Here is a 16,447-nt window from a genome sequence, read left to right as displayed (position 1 = left end):
ATGCTGCCTATATAATGAATTACACAACCAAGTGTGACAGGATGAGGTTTACCCCTCCCTCTTACCTGTGCACGGGAGTGTGCACCAGCACACCTGGGGCTCATCCCCTTTGATTGGGAGCAGGTGGGGGCTCTATTTAAGCCTGTGTGTAGACTAGTTCTTTTTCTGTCTTCTCCTGTTAGGTGTGGAGGCGTGTCGGGGCTGGCGTGCTGCACACTTTTTGCCGCTGCCCTAGGTCGTCCATTTGCTGCGGTGTGAGCTGACCCTGTCTTCCCTGCAAACACGTCTAGTTGGAGCCCAAATGGGCCTCACTTGGGCTGGTTGGGCTTGGGCTGGGCATGGGCACAGAGTGGGCTTTGATGTTGGGCCCCACATGGGCAGTAGATGGGCTAAACTAAGTGGGCTCCAGCTGGGCTCTACTCCTAAGATATTCAAAATTGATTGTCAGACATGGATGCTATTTTTAACAATAGCCAGTTTTTATACAAATTTTATTATTTATTTATTTATTATTATTTATTAGGCTATTTAGAAGGGTAGCCATGGCAATTGAATAGTGGTCTTAAGCGCTATTACGACTTTCAACCCTTTCAACAGACATGTTTGCTAACTGTTTCCCCACAAATGTTCAAACCCTAAAGTAAGCAGCGCGCACTCTCCACTGTGAAGCGCACATCTGGAAAGGTCCGCCCCCATCACCGAGCAAACGAAGTCCGCCCAGCAACAACTTTGCCGCCTTTGAAAAGAAAAAAAACGTTGCCGCCTTTGAGAAGTACTGTCTGCTGTCCGTTAAGGATCCGCAAATTCAAGACTGTCGTGTGGACAAAAGGCAGGTAAGAATCTGCCTCTAAACAGGGGATGATTTTATTTTATTTTACTGCATGATGTTAACCAAAAGCTTTTTGTAGAGTATTAATTAAGAGGACAGGAACTAGCTAGCTTTTAGTGAATGTGTCTACATTCACTAAAAGCTAGCTAATTTTCGTAGGTAGCTTTCAGTTAGCTAGTGAGGTAGCTAGCTAGTGTGCGTTTCAAAATCCACTAAGTAGGCAAGAAGAGGACTTAAAAGTTTAACAAGTATTTATTTAAGTAAAATCATAAGAGCATAAACGTGTACACGGGTCCGAGTTGAGCAGGCACACAGGCTTCTCTCATCATACTGAATTTTCTGGCTTATACATGAATTCATATATCAGTCTCTAAGAGCATTTTGATTTGTTTATTAAAAGTTGGAGGAGTACCGTGGTTTAGACTTAGCCTCCCCTGGTTGGTGCACAGACTGGTCCCAGTCTTTTGGCACACGCCCTCTTCATCAGTTCTTAGGCAGACTTTAACTATGCTGATGGTCAGAGAGAACAATGCGCCGCTGTTGCCTGTCACAGGTTGAGGAGTAACTTATTCTCATGGTCAAACTGATATCAAACTGATATTAACTTTGTTGCTGCACTCTTGTTGCTTTCTGATCACCGTCATACAGTGCTGCTTTCTGCACGTACAACAGTATCCTTTTCTCATTTTGCATGACTAAGCTGTCACAGTGCTCTTCCACTAAACACAACTATAATTCAACTATGATTTGTATCCTCATAAAGCATAGCCAGCTTGACAGATTATTTTATTTCTTACAGATCCCCCTTTTCACACATCAGGTGTGAATACTACTAAGTTTAGGATTATATGGCCCTCAAACTGGTAAATAATTGGCCGCACTAGGGGAAGAAGAAGCAAGATTAATATAGCATAGCATTACATTGGTGATTCTCTTCCTTCATGTCCGAATCAGTCTCATCACCATCCTCCATCCCCAACAGGGGCATGGAGTAGGCTGGAGGAGCCATCCCTAGTCCGGTTCAAAAACCTCTTCTGGTTGTAGTATACATAATTTATCCAGTCCACATTCTTGTTTGTAGTTATCCAGGGCTAGCCTCGTAAGACCGTCCTGATCTCGCGAGCTCCAGTTTTCCACTCGCAGATCAGTCTGGCATCTTGAGGCAGAGAACATTTGGAGCCGTTAGCCAAACGACCGGGCCAATTAGCGTTGGTTTTGAGGTGGGTTAGGTGGTGATAGACAGATGGTTTATCCAATCAGCTAACCAGTATTTTCAGACAGCGGTAGCCCTAATTCTGTTAGCCGCTCGCTAATGCTTTTTTTCTCTTGGATCCTTCTTTTGGAATATGGTCCGGGAACCTGAAATGGTGCCTTTTATTCCTAAATTCTCGTTACACAAATGGCAAATATCCTTTACCGACATGTTGCTTGCATGCTAAGCTAACGAGCTATGCTTTAACTGCAACAGCAGGAGCGGGCTTGTGGTTGTATTTTCATATGCTTCGTGGATCTGATTGGTTGATTAGGTGATAGACAGATAGTTCATCCAATCAGCTAACCAGTATTTCCGCCCTTTCCCAAAAGTTCTCCAACAGAAAGTTCCCAGATGGATATGCCAAGCAAATGCGAAGCAATCCATCTGGCGGAGTCAGGTTAATCCAGGGCAGTATAGACTCAAAACCCTTTGCTATCTGATTCTGAGCTTTGAACTCCTCTGGTACACCCCTTGGTATTCCAATTGCATCTATATACACCCTACTATCTATAGACCCGAACGGGGTGCTTGGATCTCCCCATGTACCAAAACCCAAGTCAGAGTCTCTTTTAGCCCTCTTCAAGGAATGTTTGTGGTAGGTAGACTGTACTGTCTCCTCTAGCTTCCCTGCACTAATAGGAAGCATGGTAATCAGCAATAATAGGGACACTAAGGCGCAGGTTCCCCCCCATTTAGCAGGTAAGGATGGTCTAAGGCGGGGCTGTGTCCCACACATCCACCAGACATCAGCGAGTCCCTTACTCTGATTGTTAAACATCGACTGTGTGACATTGGGAACGAACGAAGATGTGTTGTAGGTGTACATACAAAACTTCTTAGGTAGGTGTCCCACATTCATGGTAGAGCTGTTGGGTTGTGTGATGCAAGTATAGTTACCAGGGTAGGCAACCACTCCTGGAGGCGGTTGTATTGCACGCACTCTGGGATACAGGAGAGACAGGGTCCTGCAGACATCACTTTCCATGGTCACATCACTGTAAAGACTTAACATACAATTATAACCAATAAGGTCGTCCACAGGTGAGAGTGGGAATGGTACTGTCCCCAAATGAGGTCTTGCTTTAGCACAGATAACACAGTCAGACATTTTATGCGTTCTAGCAGTATATTTCATCATTTTGAGCCACGTGTTACCTGAGGGTGTGAAACCAGTTTCCATCTCCAACCTTTCCTCAATGGTAAAGTTGTTTAGGTTCCGTTTTGGATCCTTCAACGTCACATATATAGGATTACATTTCTGTTCCTGGCATCGTCCTTCCTGCTTTCTACCTACACTCAGTCTGGATTTCAGGTCCCTATGTGTTATCGTAAGGTGCATTGTATCATATGGTTCACATCCCACATTTCCCCAATCTGAGCCTGTGTTAGCTTTGGCACACTACCAACTGCTACACCACTTGTCTGAGTTGGTCGTGACGCATATGTATATGACTTCCTCTCTTCTGTCTTTGGTGGTGCATGGCACTATGTCGCATAGGTCTAATAGGGCTGTGCTTGTGTGTCCCCTAATAAATGACAATGTGATCTGTCCCTTTGTTCTAGTCACCTGAACCTCCCTTCTTCCTCTGTCCTATTTGATATCTATGAACCAAAATAACAACATAACGAGTATGGCTGTAGATATTAGCATACCTACCCAGACCTTCCATGTGCATCCATAGTAGTATTTTTGTCTGGGTTCACTCCCTTGGCCTGATTGCCTAAGTTTGAACGGGAGCGGCATTGTTGATCAAATCAGCTCTAACTTCCCTCAAATCATGGGAAGGTGTAGGTGCTGGTGCACTATGTGTCAGGTGGTGCCAAGCAGCTCCTGCCTGGCCTTTTACTTGGACAGAGTGTGAGGTAACCTCCCTCACTTTGTACGGTCCAAGCCACCTGGGCTCGGTCCACTTTCTATTATGTGGACTTTCACTTATTTTTCCTTTTCAGTTTACCCAGCAGTTCAGTCAGCCCCCTTGTGACATCTTTCTCCACGGCCTTCTTTTGTTTACGCCCCCATGCAGGCCCCCACCTACTACTCCCTTTTTCTTTCCATTCTGTGTCTGCCACTCGTGCCTGACTCTTTGCTCTGATATTCAAAGTTCTCAATACACTCTCATCTCTCCCTATGTCTGCCAACAGTCCTTCCTTTTCCCACTTACACAGTATTTTTTTCCCTCTCTCAACCCATTGTTTCTGCTGCCCCCCCGGTGCTTTCTTCCCCAGTTTCACCAACAGAAAAGCTTTCAGTTCTTCCATTTCAGCACTGTATGCACAATCTTTCACTTCTTTATGCCAACATACAGCACCCGAAACACACTATATATAAGAAACCGTATATATTTTCAACGAACAATTGTCTCTGCTTTTCAAAGTGTCAATTTGACTCTGTAACGTCCGTCTGTCTCTTGTCCTGCTGTATGTAGCTCTCAAAATCTGAGTCTAGCTCTAAACTCACTTCGTCACCACTACCTGTTACTGTTTCACTCTTTTCCTAAAGTATTCTCCCCTGTCTGTTCAGACACTTCACACAATGAACCTTCACTAGTAATTGTTTCTACTACAATCTGTGCCTTATTAATTTTATCCTCTTCACAGTATACCTCAAAATCAAACAGTGCTCTAGTAATTTTATTCTCTTCACAATATACTTCAAAATCTGCCTCTGTATCGAAATGTAAAACGTTTTCTGTCATTGCATTGAATTCACAATCATTGGCTTTTTACAGTATCTACCAACCAACCGACTGAGATTCCTCTAATTAAGTCAAATTAAACCAACTCTCCGATTTTTCTAACCAAGAGCTTTTTACGGTGAATTCACAATCATTGGCTTTTTACAGTATCTACCAACCAACCGATTGAATAACCAACCATTGGCTTTTTACAGTATGTACCAACCAACCGACTGCGATTCCTCTAATTTAGTCAAATTAAACCAACTCTCCGATTTTTCTAACCAAGAGCTTTTTACGGTTTTATTTCACCCAATGTACTCAACTTTCCGACCAGTTGTAGATCAAAAGCTTTTTAAGAGTCTCTTATGGCCATTTATACTGTAGGTCTCGTCAGACCATTGAACCTTCGAAGGTTTACCTCTTTGATTTTAGTTTTGCCCAACTCTCCGGTCTCAATGAACCAAGAGCTTTTTACAGGTCTAATTTAGATTTAATTTTTGTTGCCCAACTCTCCGATCACAGTGGACCAAGAGCTTTTTACAGGCTAATTTAGATTTATTTTTTGTTGCCCAACTCCCCGGTCACGGCGGACCAGGAGCTTTTTACAGGCTAATTTAGATTTATTTTTTGTTGCCCAACTCCCCGGTCACGGCAGACCAGGAGCTTTTTACAGGCTTTCTTTAGATCTAATTTTTGTTGCCCAACTCCCCGGTCACAGTGGACCAGGAGCTTTTTACAGGCTTTCTTTTCACTCTGTTAACAGTTCTTATATTGCAATTTCGTTTTACTGTTTAGTTTTCTTTTATACTCTTAAGATTTCATTCAATTTACCAACGGCACTCTTGTTCTTCTTCACTCAAAAATTTGGTTATGCTCAATGTGCAGAAGTTAGATATTAACAGGTCTCTGCTTACCTTATTTTTGACAGCGCGCTGTTTTGAGTGAAGGAAAAACTGGAGTCCGTCCTGTCTGCTTGATTCAGGGGAAAGTCCTCTGGCGCCACTTAGGGGATCGCGTCGGGGTCACCACTTTGTGCGTTTCAAAATCCACTAAGTAGGCAAGAAGAGGACTTAAAAGTTTAACAAGTATTTATTTAAGAAAAATCATAAGAGCATAAACGTGTACACGGGTCCAATTGAGCAGGCACACAGGATTCTCTCATCAGACTGAATTTTCTGGCTTATAAATGAATTCATATATCAGTCTCTAAGAGCATTTTGATTTGTTTATTAAAAGTTGGAGGAGTACCGTGGTTTAGACTTAGCCTCCCCTGGTTGGTGCACAGACTGGTCCCAGTCTTTTGGCACACGCCCTCTTCATCAGTTCTTTAACTATGCTGATGGTCAGAGAGAACAATGCGCCGCTGTTGCCTGTCACAGGTTGAGGAGTAACTTATTCTCATGGTCAAACTGATATCAAACTGATATTAACTTTGTTGCTGCACTCTTGTTGCTTTCTGACCACCGTCATACAGTGCTGCTTTCTGCACGTACAACAGTATCCTTTTCTCATTTTGCATGACTAAGCTGTCACAGTGCTCTTCCACTAAACACACAGCTATAATTCTGCTGTGCTTTTCCTACTATGACAAGTCAAAATCTCTGCTGTAAAAAAGGTCAATTGTAGTGCATGTCCGAAAATAGCGCGGACATGCGCTTCACACCGCGAGCGGGCATGTGCGCCACCCGCCGAAAAAGTGAGAGAAAGAAAAAAGCGACAGCAGCAGCTGCAATGCGCAGGCAGGACAGGGTGCGGGCTGGTGTTTGGTGGTGGTTATTTGGCTAAAGATTTCTATGTCTTTCTATCTAGCTACGTTGCTGACACAACAGTAAAGAGACAGCCAAGCCAGTTGAGATCGCGTGTGTGCATCCTTGAGAAGTGTAAGTTGTATAACTTATGTTGTCAGTTCATTTAAGCCTGTTATTGTATTAGTCTATAGTTCTTGCAAATATAAATTAAGTTAACTGGTGATTTTCGTTGTTTGTATTCTTCACCTGCTAGCTAAGTTGCATGTGGCTGTTGATCCCCTGTAATCATAGCTAAAAATTAAAATGCTTTCTTATTTTATTTTTATAAAATTGAAAAGGAGTCTGTTTGATGATTTGTTGGCACAGGATTCTGAAAAGGAATACCCACTCCCTGTCACAAATGCGAGATCTTGACTTTAGGGTTTGTCCCCAGTACATGCTTTTTTTTTCCCTCCGTAAATTCATAATTAAAACAAACGATAATAAAAATAGCACACTAGTGTAGGAGTGGCAATGCCACGTATCCAGCCTTGTGTGGCAACAACATCATTTTTGTTTTTAACTCCTCCGCAGTTAACAGCTGCAAGTGTTCAGATGAATTGAAAACAAAAAGAATTTCAAGGCATGAGTCCATTGGATAGGTTAAAAAGGATTTAGCAGTTTCAGAGAAATTACACAGGACTTTAACAGTTCCAGAATGTGGCAAAATGTTCCGCACAATAAGAACCCTTCCCCCTACAGAAAAACAGTCATCGCAACGAGATCAGTGTCTGTCCATCACTGTAACGTCTGTATTGTTCCCATGTTGCAATTGAATTAATCACTGGTCCAGAAAAGTGGAGCTGTTTAAGTTGGCTGAAAACTGTAGTGGTCTTTTGGCTTGCCACTTTCTGCTTCTCATGGATCCGCCTGACGAGTTGTTGGACAGGGTTTTTAGGCCGACGGGAAAGTCTTTTCAGTTTAACTAAAACGTCTCAAAGGGAAAAGCTGAAACACTATCCAATGGGCCAAATTTCCGTACATCTTGAGTAGGGTTGGGCATCGTTTGGATTTTAGCGATTCTGATTCTAATTCCGATTCTTCCTTTCGATTCCAGTTCTTATCGATTCCGATTCTTTGAGTGTTGGAGTAGAAACGGGTCACATGCTTATTTCACAAATATTGCTAAATGTCCTAAAGATGTTAGTTCAGCTATGAGAGTATTTTCGATTCCAAAGTGGTAGTAGGACCCCCCCCAGCCATATTCGTCACATTGCAAGATCTGTCAGTGGACATAAGAGTTCTGGCATCCATTGGGATATCAAGGCCCTTCCTCCTTAGGATTTTAAGAAGTACAGACAGCGCTGTTTGTGGTATGTTGAATTCTGCAGCCCAATCTGCAAGCCCACATTCATCTCCATGCAAATCAGTCACTATCACAACCAGGCATATCACCTGGCACCCAGGAATTTTCATCTTCTAAATCATTTGATGAATTCTCAAAACAGTTCTGATCACAAGCATCATAGAAAGTGTCCATGGAATTTCAGTATATGCTCTAACAAATCATCCAGTGGGGATTCCTTTTCAGAATCCTGTACCAACAAATCATCAATCATAGACTCCTTTTCAAGGAGATGCAAATGTTCCGCCACTTTCGCTGATATTTTCCTCTCTTTTGTTCTTTCAATGCTCGAGATCCTGCAGCCACGGACGTACTCTGCTGCCCCGCTATAGCTTCTCTCTGTCCGCCGGCAAAGGCAATGGGAACTTCTCACCGAAATCGACGTACAGGTCATCCTGGACTACGTGGAAGATCCAGGTCTTTGGCCAGTCCCATCTGGATCAGCAGGAAACGGCGCAGCAGCGAGGCAAAGCGGTGTTCCTGCCCGGGGAACAGACGCAGCCGCCGGCCACGGAACTCTCCAGCTCCCGCTGCCGCCCTTCAAGAGTATTGTTAGGTTTAAAAAAGTTAAAGCCAGGCTATGTTTGGAAAACAATGTTTAATGGGGCCTGCTGCTAAATTTAATCAAGTAACTACACTAATCAGCATTTGACTGCCTTACCCAAAACCTAGCTTCTAAAGAATTAATCAGGTCATGTCTGACATTTAGCATATGAAGAAGACTCATTGTCTCCACAGGAAAGGTAACTATTATTGTCTCTTTTTGGGGAGCCATCCCCTGTTGAGCTAGACATGATTAGAACAAAGGAAATGCATATTACTGTAGAATCAACACTTCCATGACAAACAACTTTAGTCTGTGACTTGAAATTCAGAGGTGGGTCCTTATCCTGAGAGACAGGAATAAATGTGGGAGCAGGAGAAAGATTTGACACTACAGCCTGTGACCCCGCAAGGGAAAGCCGCTGGAGTCCGCTGATTACAGTGTATTTGTTTTGTCATGTCGCATGGCTGCTAACTGTGACCCGACAGGGGAAGCATGTTTTGCAGTCTGCGGCCGGCAGTGTTTTATGTTTTATGTTTGATTGTGTTTTGACTGTCGTTTTCATGTTGTTTTATTAAACCTTTTGGTTAACTTTCAATTCAACCCCAGCCTCTCCTCCTTCCTCCAGAAATCAGAACGAACACGTCATTTAGACATTTCTTAACAATTGATCCATTGATTTTTAAGTAGGTAGTCAATTAATAACAAATAACTTACTTGGTTATTTTTTTGTTTAAATACCATCCATCCAACTGTAAAGGCTTGCTGTACACTCCTGAAAGTTTACAGTCGTTAAACTGCCAGTTCATAATCTATAATTTGTTAGAAAAGATAGCATGCTAACTAAGATAGCTAAGCTAGTTATTGTTCAAGTCTAAAGGTAAGTATCATTAGCATGTATAAAACAGGCATAGCGTTGGTAGCATTCAGTTAATTGATCCTCTAGTGAACGAGATTAACTAGATATGTTTGGAAGATTGTCGTAAAAGTTGCACTTTTTCTACTCACACAGGTGACACCAACCAGTAACACCAACCAGTAACACCAGAGACCGACCCATAATAGTTATGGCAGGTAAGACAAGAATTTCTGGAAATCATTCACAATATATATGTCATAACCTTTGTTATAGAATGTTTAACTGAAAATAGTGATCACACATTTGATTTTATAATACTGAACTTTTGAAAAGGTTTGGATGGTAAGCACTATGGAGATGGTGAGGGCTGGAGATGACATGAGGGCAAAGAGAGTATTTGGGTAGGGTAGGGAGGAGGCAAGGACGTGTAGATGGGGTTTATATACATGAAAGGGGATATATACAGAAAAGTACTATACGGAACGTGTAAAACTAGTCTGGGTCAATGATCAGTATTTTGCAATATGTTACAGTTGAGCCGGAGACAAATCAAGACAACTATCCATGATTTTGTGGAGTTTGTGCTGGGTGTGTTAAGAAAATCTCTAAAAGACGTGTTCGTTTGATTTCTGAGGAGGAAGGAGAGGCTTAGGTCGAATTGAAAGTTGAGCAAAAGGTTTAATGAACAACACGATGAAAACGACAAGACAAAAGCATGATACACTGCAGCTGACAGCAGACTGAAATGACATGCCTCCTCTTCAGGAATTACATTAATCAGTCACGAGACATGACAAAACAATTACACTGTAAAACAGCGGTCTGCAACATGCTTCCCCTTGCGGGGTCACAGTTTGCAGCCCTGAGACATTCTCCGGATCACACATTTATTCCCTAAACCTGGGTGGTTCCTTAAATGAAATCTTCCCCTATTGGTCAGATGTCTCTCAAAAGAAAAGGTGTACGTTCGCAATCAATCCAACTATATGAATACACATTCTTTGTTCTAATCACGTCTAGCTCAAAAGGGGATGGCTCTCAAAGTTGTTTAAACAATAAGTCTTCTAGAGCTTTTACATTCATGCTAAATAACAGCCATGACCTAATCAGTTCTTTAGAAGCTTGAGAAGGTGTGAGCCAGACAAATGCTGATTAGGCTTAATCAGTATTGAAACATTCCTTCACTCAGTCACACAACAGTTTACATTTTTAAGTTACATTTTTTACCTAAAAGTATATTGTACTAAAACATAAGCATGGTTTTAACTTTTTTATCTTCAATAGGTGTCATGGTCTTGGAGGAGAGGCAGAGTTGGTTGTCACTGGAGTAGCACTGGGGCCTCATTTAAAATAATACCTGAAAAACATAAACATAAAACATAAACATAAAAAAGTTGCGTGAAGCAGGGTGAAATTTGTCGTCGCAACATTCCTCGCAATAGTTGGGATTTATTAAGAATTTCCATGCGTAAAAATGTTCCCAGTTTTCCGCAACCTTTTGACCACGTAATGCTCCCAAGGTTTTGTAGACTGCGTTTTAGTGAACTCCGATGGTATGCCCGTTTTCCGAACCTAACCCAGTTTTTGTTTTCTTGAACCCAACAATCCCGTTCTTGCTAAGCTGACCCAGAGCCGGTTGCGGCGCCCGGCGAGGGGTTGCCAGCAACGGGGAGAGACAGGGGCTCCTCCCACACTGTGCAGCGCTTTTCCTCCGCTGCTCTCTCCTGCCTCTCCCCGTGAAATGCATTGTTTGTTTGATGTGTATGTGTGTGTGTGTGTGTGTGTGTGTGTGTCTCTGTGCGTCTTTATGTGGTCGTGTCTGATTGTAGGTGTCAGTGTGTGGGAATGTTGTTTTTCTGCACCTGTTATTCCCACACAGTTACCAAATTGTTACATTTCAAGCACTTTCACCTGTTTTGATTAAGTTCTAAGAAATAAGCACCAATAATGATCCAAAATCTTGTTTCTATTTTTTACCTTTTTAGGGCCCGAGCGCAGACGGCAGCGAAGGCCCCCTAGAAAGTTAAAAAAATTGAGCCCCTGCAGTGCGTTTAACGTAGACTCACGAAACTTGGTACACATATGTAACATGTCAAGATGTACAAAAAACTTCATTAGAGCCATACCCTAAACAGGAAGTCCGCCATTTTGATTTCAAAGTTTCCACATGTCGTACTTTAACGAACTCCTCCTAGAGATTTCATCCGATCAACTTCAAACTCGGTCTGTGCCATCTTAAGATGTTAAAGATGAAAAGTTGTTAAAAGAAAAACTTTTTGTCATAGGGCGTGGCCGTGGCGGGGCGTCCATTTTGTGCGTTTCGCCGCCGAAACAGGAAGTGGGTGTAACTCGAGCGTACATTGTCCGATTACCTCGAAACTTTTCAGGATTCATAACAGTCCAACCCTGAGGACAAATGATGGCCGATATTTACTTAAAGTCATAGCGCCCCCTAGTGGCAACAGGAAGTAGGCCTAAAAGTCAAGGTGCTATACTTTAACAAACTCCTCCTAGAGATTTCATCCGATGGACTTCAAACTTGGTCTGTACCATCCCAACACCTTAAAGATGAAAAGTTATAAAAAAAAAACTTTTCGTCAGACGGTGTGGGTGTGGCGTGGCAGCCATTTTGAGTGTTTAGCGATGAACAAAGAAGTTGAGTGTACGTTGTCGTATCTGCCCGAAATTTCTCGGAATTTCTCACAAGGGTCCAGGCCTGAGGACACCTACAGGCCAAAATTGACTTTTGGTCATAGCGCCCCCCGCTGGCACCAGGAAATGCGCCTTTATATGACATGAAACTTAAAATGTGTGGTCTACATGGGATACTGAGCCACCCCCTATAATATGACCACACCCACTTACTCAAGCCCTTTCATAACTAATGACCCGTTTGATGTAGACCCTTGTGTGAGGTGTCATTGAACTCAGCAGAGTTCCTTGATGGTTTGGCCCAACCCTTATGTTTAAGCCACGCCACCTTTCATAAATGCTGACCCATCTAAGGTATACCCTTGTGTGAGGTATCATTGAACTCAGCAGAAACTTCACTCTTCATCGGTGATGGTTTGGCCCGCCCCTATGTTTAAGCCACGCCCCTTTATAACTAATGACCCGTTTGATGTATACCCTTGTGTGAGGTATCAATGAACTCAGCAGAGAGTTCCTTATTCATTGGTCATTGTTTGGCCTGCCACCCTATGTTGAAGCCACGCTCTCTTTCATAAATGGTGACCCGTTTAAGGTAGAGTCTTATGTGAGGTATTAATGAACTCAGCAGAGACTTCTTTTTTTATTGGTAAAGGTTTGGCCCGCCCCCTATGCTTTGGCCACGCCCCCTTCCACAGCTAATGAACCATATGACGTAGAGTCTTGTGTGAGGTATTGTTGAACTCGGCGGGGAGTTCCCTTTTCATTGGTGACAATTTGCGGAATCTGAGTGCCACGCAAATGCACGGTCGCAAGGAGCGGCGTCAGCCGGTAACCCCGATGCGCGCCGAGGCGCGAGGGCCCGTCCATCGCTGCTCGCAGCTTTAATTCAATTTAAGATTGTCCATCGCTTACACTATTCCAAAGTCAGATTACATAGAATATATCCATCAGTTTCCCCAGTGTGTGACAGATGTAATGTGTCAGAGGGTACACTGTCCCATTAGCCTGGATGCCGGCCGAACTTAGTCCCGCCCACAAAATTCGAGGTCGGGAAGTTCGGTCTGGAGTCGCTCTGTTGAGAAGCAATTATTGCCCGAACAGGATCTGTTCGGACCAATCAGATTGTCGGACAGATGATCAACAGTAACGGAATCAATCACGTTACCAAAGAACGCTTGGGTTGAATTTGTTGAGATGTGTAGATTCCACCATCGCGTCTGTTACAGAAGATATCGACAGCGCATTCATTTTAAAATCCTCAGCGGAGGAGCCTCAACAACTGCCCGAAAGCACAGTAGCGTTATATGGTGGAGCGAGAAAGAGAGAGACTGAAGAGAGAGAGCGTTATATGGTGGAGAGACATAGAGAGAGACTGAAGAGAGGGATGTTAAGAAATAACTAAAAGACGTGTTCTTCGATTTCTAGAGGAGGAAGGAGAGGCTGTGGTCGAATTGAAAGTTAAGCAAAAGGTTTAATGAAACTGCATGAAAACGACAAGACAAAATACAATCAAACATAAAACACGAAAACACTGCAGCTGACAGCGGACTGATCTCATGCTTCTCCTTGCGGAGTTACAGAAGAACAGTCATGTGACATGACAAACAATACGCTGTAAACAGCGGACTTCAACGTGCTTCCCCTGTCGGGGTCACAGATCGAAGTGCCGACATCACATTGGAATTGTGGGTCTCTGATTAAAGACACACCTCTGATTTTAGGTTTACCCCAGGTCACAGACAAAGTTCGTTTCACATGGTAGTGCCGATTCTGTCTAATCACGCCTGGCCCTGCAGGGAGTGGCTCCCCAAAACCAGAAACAATAGTTACCTTTCCTGTGGGGACAATAAGTCTTCTTCATATGCTAAATGTCAGACATGACCTGATTAATTCTTTAGAAGCTAGGTTTTAGGTGAGACACTCAAATGCTGTATTAGTGTACTTGATTAAATTTAGCTGCAGGCCCCATTAAACATTGTTTTCAAAACATAAGCCGGGTTTTGACTTTTTAACTTCAACAGGGACCGCCGGCGCTAGAACAAAGCCGTGAATCAGAGAAATAAAACGTGTTTTTGCCGATCCATCTCTAGAAATGCAACTGTAGCGAACATGTCACTATCACTAACGTTATCCACATTTATATTTACAAGAAACAAATGATATATAAAAAGTCTAAAAGTCGGAAGTTAGAACGAATGCACGCGAATGCATTGTGCAAAGAGTGGTTGCAATGGAGACGATACACAGTGTTGAGTTCCGTTGCTCTGATTGGTTGGAGGTCTATCCAATGAATGCAGAGGCATTTTTTTTCCCTGGTTCTGTTGGAACACGCCCCATAATCACAGCCCAATGGAGCGGTTTCAGACTCACATTCTGACTAGAATCTGAGTAGGACCACGTCAAGCTACTGTCCCATGCTTTTTGGTCCTGCTCCTCATTGGCAAACTTTTGGTCTAAAATATTTGACTGGTATTCCAAAGCATATCAGAGGCCCCTTCAGCCCGAGCCTGGACTTGCTATTTTTGGCTGCTCACAAATAACAAGGGCAATTCCAACTATAATGTGGCAACCATTGGAACTGGGACTGATAGTTGCCAAGAGACTGATATTGAGGGAATGGAAGTCTCCCTCTCCTCCCTCCTTTCATGTATGGATCACCGATGTGCTATCCATAATACAAATGGAAAAACTCCGCACTAGTCAAAGGGACACGTTTTCCCGTTCTTGGAACCCATTCCTAACTCATTTTGAAAAAGCTAAAATACAGTAAACTAATTATGTTCCTGTATCAACAACCTTTCCTCCTACCGCTGCACTAAGTATGACTGTAACAACTGGCAATAGCTGCATCTGAGTCCTGTTTGTTTGTTTAATTTGAAAAATGTAATAAATAGAATATAAAAAAAAAAAAAAAAAAACATATTGTAGTGGCTCTAATGAAATTAATTTTCAATGTTTTAGGGACTGCTGTGTTGCCTTCAAGGTCCTGGACCCTGGTCATCAGGAGCACCTGCTGTGGGACTGCTGGAGGACGTCAGAGGCCACTGTGGCGAAGGCGACCTCTGGCAACCTGGCCAACAACAGTGCCTCGAGGAGCAAGTTTAACAAAGACATTGCCATCAAGTTAGACTTGTTTCACTGTATGAGGCGCTTTACCAGGGAGTGTGTGTCTGAACATCAGCCTCTGTTCAGCTCCTTCTGCCAGTTCCTCTCTGCAGCATTTGTTGTGGTGGACCAGAGGGATCTACAGAGGCTCACAAAGGCATACACCTTGTGTGGAATCTCTCCTGCAAATCCGACAAAGCAGCACATAAGAGAGCACTGCAGGACTAAGGTGCCAAAGCCGAGGGAGCTGCTGCAGAGGTTTGAAGATATGTTGCACCACTTCTACCTGGCAAAGGATGCCAATGATGTGCCCCTGTTTATGGCCTCCATGCTGAAGTTGTGGAGGATCCAACGCGTCCACATCCTGAGAGGCTGCCTGAGCGACCCTGACGTGGGGGAGGGAATTCTGTACAGGTATGGTGGCACCTTGCAGCTCAACTACAACAAGGGTGCAGGAGCCGCTGTTACAATTCCAGTGAGAGGCACCTCACAGCAGGAGGGCTTCCACTTTCACCAAGCCCAGTTGGTGACAGGCAACCGGGTGTCCTGTGAACTTTTCCAGGCCCAGGCAATGACTAGAGTGGTGCGGTGGAACTTCCAGAGGCCAGTGGACCTGAAACAGCCTGGTGTGGAGCTGCCAGCTGTGTTCGACCCCCTGTTAATTTCAGGACTGAACACAGCCTCTGTCAAGGTGACAGGCCAAGTTAAATATCCCAGGCTGCAAAATACAAACAGGGACACCGGGGAGAGATTTGGACTGCAGTTTGTGGAGCCAGGTTGTCGTCCTGTTGTGTTGAACTGGGACAAGCACAAGGTACAGCCCAACATCCCAGCTGCTGTAGCCATGGAGACAGAGGATCACTGCCCTACTGCTATGGTGGGCACAGACTCTCAGGTAATCCAGACTAAACACTCACTGTCAATCACTGACCGTCCAACAGACTGACTAAATCACTATATTTGATGTCATATTTCAGGAGACCAGTGATGAGCCATTTGGAGCGGTGCCCATCCTATCTTTCCTGCAGGGCTCTGAAACCGTTTCCCAATCCCAGCACTGTGTTTAAGCTATGTTACACTGTTTAAACTATGGTTACACTGTTTAAGCTATGGTTACACTGTGTTTAAGCTATGGTTACACTGTGTTTAAGCTATGTTTACACTGTGTTTAAGCTATGGTTACACTGTGTTTAAGCTATGGTTACACTTTGTTAAAGCTATGGTTACACTGTGTTTAAACTATGTTACACTGTGTTTAAACTATGTTACACTGTGTTTGAACTATGGTTACACTGTGTTTAAGTTATGTTACACTGTGTTTGAACTATGTTACACTGTGTTTGAACTATGTTACACTGTGTTTGAACTATGTTACACTGTGTTTGAACTATGT

General features: G+C 43.4%; 1 protein-coding gene across 2 annotated transcripts; it reads left to right on the top strand.

Moving 5' to 3' along the window:
- Positions 1-693: 693 nt before the first annotated feature.
- Positions 694-16,221, top strand: LOC114547896 (uncharacterized). 2 transcript variants are annotated; one of them, XM_028567421.1, is made up of 6 exons: positions 694-833; positions 6,572-6,642; positions 8,188-8,440; positions 9,451-9,512; positions 14,911-15,949; positions 16,032-16,221. In XM_028567421.1, exons 5-6 carry the CDS (start codon positions 15,092-15,094, stop codon positions 16,119-16,121), a joined length of 948 nt encoding a protein of 315 aa, XP_028423222.1. In that variant the 5' UTR covers positions 694-833; positions 6,572-6,642; positions 8,188-8,440; positions 9,451-9,512; positions 14,911-15,091; the 3' UTR covers positions 16,122-16,221. The 2 variants fall into 2 exon arrangements, with proteins under 2 accessions (XP_028423222.1, XP_028423230.1); XM_028567429.1 differs by lacking the exons at positions 694-833; positions 6,572-6,642 and having other exon boundaries at positions 6,692-8,440.
- Positions 16,222-16,447: the final 226 nt, after the last annotated feature.

This window comes from Perca flavescens, chromosome 2 (assembly GCF_004354835.1).
Source record: "Perca flavescens isolate YP-PL-M2 chromosome 2, PFLA_1.0, whole genome shotgun sequence".
Lineage (NCBI taxonomy): Eukaryota > Metazoa > Chordata > Actinopteri > Perciformes > Percidae > Perca > Perca flavescens.
This window is presented reverse-complemented; position numbering and strand designations above follow the sequence as displayed.